Source organism: Platalea leucorodia (genome assembly GCF_965183815.1).
Source record: "Platalea leucorodia genome assembly, chromosome: 4".
NCBI classification, from domain to species: domain Eukaryota; kingdom Metazoa; phylum Chordata; class Aves; order Pelecaniformes; family Threskiornithidae; genus Platalea; species Platalea leucorodia.
In genome coordinates, this window is record NC_138826.1 from 84,864,667 (window position 1) to 84,874,073 (window position 9,407).

Here is a 9,407-nt window from a genome sequence, read left to right on the forward strand (position 1 = left end):
ACAGAACATACACAAGAGCCATCAGAAATCTCCACATCTTACACGGGGGAATTATCCCTTCACATTCAGCAGACAAAACACTCTGCATTCCTTTTCTGAATTTTAAATAAGTTATGTTATCTTTCAGCCAACGTCCTCTTGCCAGTAAAAACACAAAAGAAAGGTTTGTGACCTTAAAAACATCGTGGGCAAGTGAAGATTCGCACAAAATATTCCACTAGTAGGTTTGAGAATAGATAGATGCTTCCTCCTCTTCCAGCTTAATCCCCAAACACCCTGACTGTCAAAAGGCTATTGTTAAGGCATGGGCTTCCTCCAAGACCACATCCTGTGAATCGGGTCAAAGTGAAACACAGAGCTGCTTTAAAAGAACTACTCTTTGCGTGCCCTGTATGCAAGTGCAAGAAAAACTACACGACTCAAAAAATGAGAGTACTAGAGAAAAAAAAAGACAGTGGACCTAGATCAGAATGAATTCATAGTTCCCATTTGTAATTGACGGCCTTATTATATACTAAATGCAAGTGTTTCTGCTGCCGGGAAGCTAGGCGGTTTATTCAGAGGCAGAAATTAAGACCAAAAAAGTCATCTCTCCTTAAAAGAGGCCTGCTTTTATTCCATAACTATACTTCCCATATCGTATTTAATAAGTGAAAAGCCTATCAACAGCATTGCACACAGGACTTTTGATGAGTGTTATACCACTCCACAAAGGGCACAACTTATTCTGCATCTCTAATAAATTGTGACAGAGTCTATGTTGATCAAAAACATCAAAGCCAAAGAATGTGGCTCCTGGAGTAAAATTCCAGCTCCAGCTCGGATCTGGGCCCACACTGATGCTAGCTACTGACATTGAAATGAAGAAAAAGCCAAAATTGTCCTTATGAAGTGAGCAGAAAAAAAAAAAAAAAAAATCATTATCTGTATGTTTTATTCTTAACTGATCCCTTAGAAAAGACAAAGGATGGGCTTGTGGTTATGATGTGGAGACTGGGACTCAAGATATATATGACTTGAAATTCCTAGTTCTGCCACAAAGTCCCAGCCTGAGTGTGGGAAAATCATTCATTTCCCCTTTAATCTCTCCTCTCCCTCTGCACTGTGGGGATAATATTTTTCCCTTTCTCCCACACTCCGTGTAATAGAGCCATACATTCTGTAGGGCTGCGAGTAACTTCTGTGCACATGCACACTACCTGTTGCGATAAGACATCAATCTAGTAAAAGGTCTGGTTGAAACTGAGAAAAAATCCACAGAAAGAACATTCTCATATGTTTTTACTTGAGGGAAAACTGTTTCAGCTGAACCAAACTTCCTAATCTTGGTGGTACCCCCCACTCTGCTGGGTGCCTTGGGAGGCTCCTGTCTTCTAGGGAGAAGTCTGTACAGCCCCTACAAAATGCAGCCAGCTGAAATATTCACTGCAATGCTCCTGAAGGGATATTCAAAGGATCTCAGAGCCCTAAACTGAATTGGGTTCACAGAGCTTCTATGATCCTTGTTATAGAGCAAAGAATTGTGTCCCTGAGAGTCAGTCCTCTGCCAGACCTCACAGGATCTTGAGGCATGAGGGCACCCCAATACTGATCTCCTATATGTCAGGGAAATGAGTGTTTCCAAGCAAGCAACAAGCTGGCTGGTCTCCAATGATAGCTTACCTGTGCTTTAGGGAAACTTAACTGGAACTGCCATACTTCAGTGAAATGCCTCTGGAAAACACCCATAGTGCACAATGGCATTTCTTCTAAGGTAGCAAAGCTGTCTCCAATGGGAGTCCTTACATCTCTATGGCACTGTGGGCCACAGGGCTGTCAACTCAGGTTCCCAGAGTAGCATGGTTTCATTACCACAGACCTGCACTCAGCTGAATTAAGGAATGAGAAAAGAGATTGAGGAGAACATCAGGATGGTCATCGAGTCCTTCACAGAAGGAAGGATCAGTGCTAGTAATGCTATGAATGGCAGGTGTACACGCGCTTGGTTTTTTAAATACTCCAGTGATGGAGACACTATACCTTCTGCATGCAAAGTGTTCCTCTGTTTAACTACTGTTACTGCTGGGAAGTTTTACTTAAAACCTAACTAAAACCTCCTGGAGTATAATATAAGCCCATTATTTTTATCTAGAGACGGAGACCACTTATCTCAATTTATGCTCATAGAGAACAGATTATGCCAAGGGGCTACAAGAGTGTTGGACCAAGCAAACATTGCTGGGTTGCTTCAGGTTCTGGAGCTCTGCTGGTGCATCCACAGGGCGTCAAGACCAAGACACACTCCCATTTTCAAGGAAAGGATTTTTTAATGAAAAGTTGTTTGGTCAGGAAATCCCCAAGCAGCTTCCCTAGGCACAGATGCAATACAAAAGAGTAAGAGTAATTGTTTTCTGCTGATGCCTAATACTAGCTCACAACACACAAATTAATGTGAAATATGTTGAGTTCTACGTTCTTACTTTGTGAGACAAATAAAAAAAAGCAGTAGAAAGATAGGCAGAGGTCTTAACCTCAGTTTGGTAAATACCCTCCTATCCATGCTCCCAATTACAAATTACAAACAAAAAGCATCTTTCAACCTACACTCAATACAATTTGCTCACAAATACAAAAGCTTTAAGAGTTGCATGTTGTGTTACTGTACATTTATCTCAACTACAGGAAAATGTGCTTGGTACAGATGATTAGAAAATAAACATGTAACAGTGAAGTTGACTCCAAGCTCATACAGCATGAGGCTCTTAAATCAGTTATAATATAGCGTAGACAGATGGTGCTGGATACATAAAGCACATTAAAGACACTGTTATCTGTTTAATAAAGAAATAATTCAGAGCACAAGGCAAGAAGCTGAAATTGCTGACAATCTGAACTCCTGCCAGCTGTCCTGGCTTCACTGGGGCTGTGTGAATTTTAAACACACATAGTCCCAGGTGTCAGCAGTGCCGATTGAAATTTCTGGCAGCTAGTTCAGTGCTTTTGAAACAATGCTGGCTTCCCGTCACTAGCGGTCACTATGGGGAGAAGATAGGCGGTCTCTGGCTGCTTCTGCTGCCCTTTTTGTGGCCTTGGCCGTAGTACTGTAAATGAAACACTCGGCACAATGAGCAGCCTCCTTTCTTGCCAACCCACAAGGCAGACATCTCCAATGCACTAGCGCTGAGAAAAAGAAGGGTATGACAAAATGGGGAAATAAACTCATTTATTTATGTTCCCTAGATTCAGTATGTCAAGAAACTCAGTGGAGCTTGGCCCTGAGAGACCGGACAAAAAGGTATCCAAGAAATGGAAAGGTCAAAGAGATGTGGGATTGCAACAGATGCTCTGCTTGGGAGAGGTTTGGGGAATGGTGGGAAAGGGTCACATAGAACCTAAGTAAATGGTGTGGAAGGGTTAGCTGAGGAAAGACGGAGATATGGAAGTCGTTTATGGCACACATCTGGTTTTCCAATGTGCACAGTACTCCCGTTGGCATGAGCAGAAGCTCCACCCATGTACGGAAAGCAAAAATATTTGTCTTCAGATCTGTCTGGATAGAGGAGCCTAGCCATCCTCCAAGTCTGGTGTCTGGTGACGGGCAGGAGTTACCACACCACCGACAAACTGCTGACAACTGATGAGGAAAAAATGGGAAGTTTCCATGCTCATTCCAATGTCTTACTGCAACAGGGCTGGCTGAAGGACACTGGAAGCCCTCAGACAAAGACTGAGGTGCAATAGTATGATATTAAATGAAATGGACCTCAAGAGTCACTTTAATGTGTTAACGTGTACAGCAGTATGGTTTTTTGCCTAATCACTTCAAAGTATTTAGCTCTGTTTTGTGACACTGACATTCATGTTAGATTACTTTAATGATGTTCACTTGGTACAACTAAGTGTTTCAGACCCCATTCTTTGCTGGCCATGCTCCCCAGGTACAACACATCTATTCTTCTCTGTTCTGCTGATTTACAGACCGCTTCCCCAGTCTTACTGCTCAGATTTCTGTGCTCTACAGAAGCAGCCAGTTGTGTCACTTTCCTCAGGTGGGCACATCATATTCTGCCTTGCAGCAGATTCATTTCTTGAGTTCCCCTGAGATCATCCTGTCTTAGACTGTTTAATGATGAACTTGGTGGGGCTGGACCCCTCTAAGGGAGATCACAAATTACTGTCCGTGCATACTCTGGATACCAGTATCTCCATACTACAAGAATCTTAACATAAACCCCCAAACCTGAAGTATCTAGAAAAGTTTTCAGTTTACATATATATGTACTGGATCAGTCGTAGTGCCTGACTAGCACTTTCCAATAATGAACAGTGATATGAAAAATGTTGCAGTCATGACAGGAAGACTTGATTAGTGGATACAGAGAAAAATAAGTCATATGCAGAAGTCTGTAAAGTTGTCTGCCAACAGGAAGGAACACGCAGATAAAGCAGACAGCAGCAGACAGATAGCATGGACAAAGAGAAACTGAAAACAAGAAAAAAAAAAAGAAATAAGATAATATGACAGTAAAGGAATGAATTAACTCAGGCAAGAAGGCTAAAATCTTATCATCCAAGTCATATAACCAAAACACTACAATTAATATATCAGATTCAGCTCAGAGAAAATTCAGTTTGCAAGCATAAATGATGGTGCAGTGCTCTTGAAAGAGGGAGGTTTGATGATGGGAGGAAAACCCTGGGAGCATAAAGAAGAACACTGCAAGGAGCAGCCCCGGGAAGCCAGGCCAGAAGACCAGCATGCCTAGCAGGAGTGCTAACTCCCAGCAGCTGCTCAGCTTTGTGCCAGAGAGGATTCATGGCAGTGCCCTTGCATCTGCACCATCAAATGTGCGAAGGCAGCTGAAATCAATCATGGTGACCTGGAGTAAAATGCTATTGCCATTGGCATTTCACTACAGGTCAATATAGTGCAGAGTTATCACTTAGTGATCAAAATAAGTTGTTTTTGCAGAGAAACTCTTTCTTCATTCCTTTGTTTTTAAGCCATTGCTTAATTTACATTTCTACTATATCACTTGATAGTTTTTCATTTTGTTACTGTTTAATAGCCCATTCTACAACTAGAACAGTATCACAAGGCGCCCTAGCATGATCCAATAGTTTTGGTCTCAATTTAGCAAGCAGTATAAAAGTGGTGGCACAGAAATATAAATAATACTGTACCCACAGTTAGAAAAATATTACAAAAGATATTGGTGTTTTCAGACGTGAAACACTCTATGGTCCAACTGAACAACAAAACTTCATCTGCTTCAAAGAGACCCAGCATTTCACCTCATGAATCCAGCAGCTGGATTCCTTTCCTGTGTACATATATAGGAATAAACTTTTGTCTATATGATACTCAGGGAAAAAGAATGTGCTCTGAATGCTTGCGTTCAAATATTTTGCATGACTGTTCACATCATGAGTGTTCATGCAGTCAGTTTAAACATTAGTGGGTTTAGCAAGAAAGCAGATGGACCTGTATGTGACTTAGGTACCAAAGCACAAATTATGAATATTGTGAACAAAAGTGTAGTTGAATAAACTACACGCAGAATAATTTGTGTCATTAGCAACTTATTATTTGCTTTCCTGCGCTTAACTATATTCTACCCAATTAAGAAAAAAAGTTGAACATAATCACCTCAAACTTTTCCTACCATAGTTTTTATTAAAATAATAATATCACTTTTATGAAACTTGAAACAAAAAAGAAAACAACCAAGACTACATGTGCAAGTGCAGCAAAATCATGTGAGATGGGAGAGACGCCTAGGGAAATGATGCTTGCAGCTGTATTCCTAACCAGCCTTGGCAAGGCAGTTGTGTGAGAAAGCCAACACAAGTGTCAAAAGTCTTGAACAATCAGGTGTGTTGAGGCTGAAGGCCATAGAGGAAACAGCTGGGTGGCAATGACCTACTGTATTGACATGTATAACCCAAATTTATCTTGGAATCCTTAGCACTTATAGATAGCAACAGGATATGTCACAGTGACTACATGTGTGAATCTAAGTGCCTTCCAGACAGGATGAGAAAGCTGGTGACCCACAGTGCAGCATATGTAAAATACCAAAGAAAGCAATGCTAAAGGCTGCAATCCAGCAGCCAAGGGCAAAAGTTAATCAGATGATTAATTCATATGTTCCATTGTCTTTTGCAGATAGCTATCCATCATTTTTCCCTCAAAAATCAGTGTTCCCTTATATCCAATGATATAACGTAAGCATACAAGCAGTATGCTATATAGGCAGATTTTACTCTCAGTTGGAAACTCAGACTAGGTATTAATTACATTTTGATTGAAAGACCTTTTATCTGATCACCGTTATAATGAAACATTCCCAATGTACAGCATCGTATATCACAGAGCCACGTAATCACATTTTAATCACATTTGATTAACATGTTTGCTAATCAAAGAAATCAACAAAAGGTCTATTGGAAACAGCACTCACAAATGGTCAAGCTTTGGTACAACACAATCTGTAATGCAGAACTTGCATCTACTCAACAAACCTGAAGAGACATTAACCCTAACAACTCCATCAAATTTGTGCTTAGACCTACTGCTTAGACAACCTGGACATACTGCTGAGGTTACCAGGCACTAGGAAACAGGGTAGCATGGATCTCCATCACTGATGAAGAAAAATATCATTCAATACTTTTAGGCTGATACTTTGAAGTTTACTACTAAGAAAAGCCTAAAAATAATTTCTTTGTCATAACCACCCACCTTATAGCCCAAACTACTTTAGCAAAAAGATTTCATGAAACTTGCGTAAAAGGCAAATGAAAGAACATCCTTCAAAAAATTGTGCCTGGAAGAATATTGGGCAAAGGGCTGCCAGTAAGCTTCACTGGGAATATTGGACTTTACATCTTTCTCCACACTTTTTTAAAGAATCAAGAAGCATCTCTCAGTAGACAATGTAACTGTATTTTTTTTTTCTGAAAATAGTACTTCTAAATCTAATTTACTTTTCATGCAATATCGATTAAGCAACAACATTAAAGAGGAAACATAAAGAATATTTTCTTTAAGTTTCAAGCAGGAATCACATTGTGTTGAAAAGTTGTATTATTATCTTCATGTCGCACTCATGTCATAGAAAAGGGCTGTTCATCACTTCTGGTAATCAAGAGATGAACAGTCTGCTCCTTCTTTATATTTCTATATAGCATGTCTGAGACCACCAATGCATCGTCTTTGGAAGGCAGGGAGAGGTGATACAAAAAACTCCAAGGGAAAAATTAAGTGACATGACCAAAATCTCATGGGGAAATATGTGGCAGGGATTAAAAAGGAAACCAAATGTTCAGAATCCCAACCCTATGCTTTAACCACAAACCCAACTTTCTTCACTAATACTGAATTAACTCAGTAACTAAAAACAAAGGAAAACCAAGTACATATATTATGTGTATCTTGCCACTTTAACAACTCTGATGACACTCAAGTGTCCTCAAACTAAATAAGAAGCAACTACAAATATATGTTTAATCCCAGTGTGGTAATCAGTTCCACAAACCAAAAGTACTAGAAAAGCAAGGGAAAGTAACCTCACATAACACTGCTTGCTGAAGCTATTAAACCACACATGCAGCCGTAATGTACTGACTGAAAGATCTACAGGAATATATACTACTGACAGGAAAGGACTTAATACTTATGTTCAAAGCATGAAAAGTGTTTGCAACTACAGCAGAAAGACTAGCAGAAAATCAAGCAGAAGCTTTCTAATTGTTAGTTAAGACTCAAAAAGAACCCCCTTACAAAAGAAAAAACTCTAAGCAGTCTAAAAAACATCGTGGCATCCTACTTCAGACAAACTTTTTTTTTAAAAATCACAATGAATCAGAGCTAGATAGGGGCTAGGAAGAAGCTATTTTGCAGGAGAGAAAAACACAGGTACATTTCACTGAGAAGCTGTTTTTCTGGTTCAGCAGTTCTGCAGCAAGAGTAGCCAGATCATTTGAAAAGTGTAAAGAAAATCAATTACTTGTTTTTATTTTAAAAGACCCTCCCTGTGGGAATAGGTGTGGGCGTGAGAGCTCTTTTTAAACTTCATAATATAACATGAAGCAGCCAAGATTTTTTTTTTTTTTTTTTTAAAGTACTGTCATGTCATTGCTCTGCTTACTGGGTGCTGGAATGATTTTTCTCTACTTATGATTCTGCTGATCCTTATCAAAATGCATCTGTGAAGCGTTTAACACTAACATTTACAAACAGAATATTTATTCAAACATCAACACTGAGCAAAACAAATTTCCAAGGCTGCTATGTGAGTTCACTGATGACAGCAAAAGTCTATTTACCCAGTTAACCCCGAGTTCTGCATGCAGTAGGTTTCTATCAGATTTTTGTCTGAGCAAATCAACTTTTTCTGAAAATTGATATCCACAGGTAAAGTTTACAACTAACCTTGCTGTCTTCGATCTCCTGGGTTTTTCCTTGAAGCGCTCTCCTCTCTCCAAAATCACAGGTTGACTTTAACGTAAGCTGACAAGAAAGCATCGAGCTCTCCGCCCCAGTAAGCTCCAAAGACTTTGGTGAGTACTGCTGCGAGGCGGCGGGGCCAAGGTTGGGTATCGGGAGGGCAGTGTGAACAGGCTTTGACCCTACGGCTGGCTGTCTTAGCTTGGAGGCAACCCCAAGTACAGGCATGGCTTCTATAAAAGTATCTTCTTTCTGCCAAAGAAAATGCTCCTGACCTCAGTCTGGTAGACTCCAGCTTCAGCAATTCCAGAACAAATACTTTAAACAAAAGTAGCAGTCATCTTTTCAAAAATGTCTTAAAACAATAATATTATGAGTTTCACAAGGAAGCAAAACTTTTCCTTCATCTCTCGCCTTCTCCCGCGCAGCCACTCACCCGCGCTGCTCAGTGAGTCAGTGGCTCTGTAAGACTAAACACTCCTTTGGGGCGTGAACTTTTCTTGAAGGTAACTGCCACAGAGCTGCCTGTCTGGGATTAAAGAACTCATAAATTCGCTTTCTCTTCTTCCTACAGCATTCCAGGTCTGTGCGTTAAGTGAATGAAGGACAGGAGAAAAGGAGGGAGAGAAGAGATGAAACCTCCCTGTGCTCCAACTGTCAAAACAGCTCCGAGACCACAACACTGGAAGCAGAGACCTCTTCCTGACTACATAAATAACCAGCCCACATCTTAAAAAAAAACAAACCTCTTTTTTTTCTGATTGAAAAAAAAAAAAAAAAGAGGACCTGAGTAGTGGCCAAAGCAAACAGCTGTTGGAAGAGTTTTTATCCCGGAAATAATCTCAGCAATGAAGCTGTTTGTCTGATTCCTGGCTATTTTTCACTGCTGACAACCATGAGCTACGGTGTTTCATTCCCTGTTCCTCCCGTGAAATCAGGTTAAAATCGTGCAAGAGCGTAGCTAGGAACAGACGCT

At 40.2% G+C, this 9,407-nt stretch overlaps 1 protein-coding gene across 2 annotated transcripts in view; it reads right to left on the bottom strand.

The window, feature by feature from the left end:
- The window catches only part of NAV3 (neuron navigator 3), a gene marked incomplete at its 5' end in the record, with an annotated part of 269,575 nt that extends 260,916 nt beyond the window's left edge, over positions 1-8,659 (bottom strand). For both annotated transcript variants that reach the window (XM_082311047.1, XM_082311046.1), the window contains one exon: positions 8,417-8,659. In XM_082311047.1, the coding sequence (XP_082167173.1) occupies positions 8,417-8,659 (243 nt within the window). The remainder of the gene's footprint in view (positions 1-8,416) is intronic.
- Between the last annotated feature and the right edge of the window lie 748 nt (positions 8,660-9,407).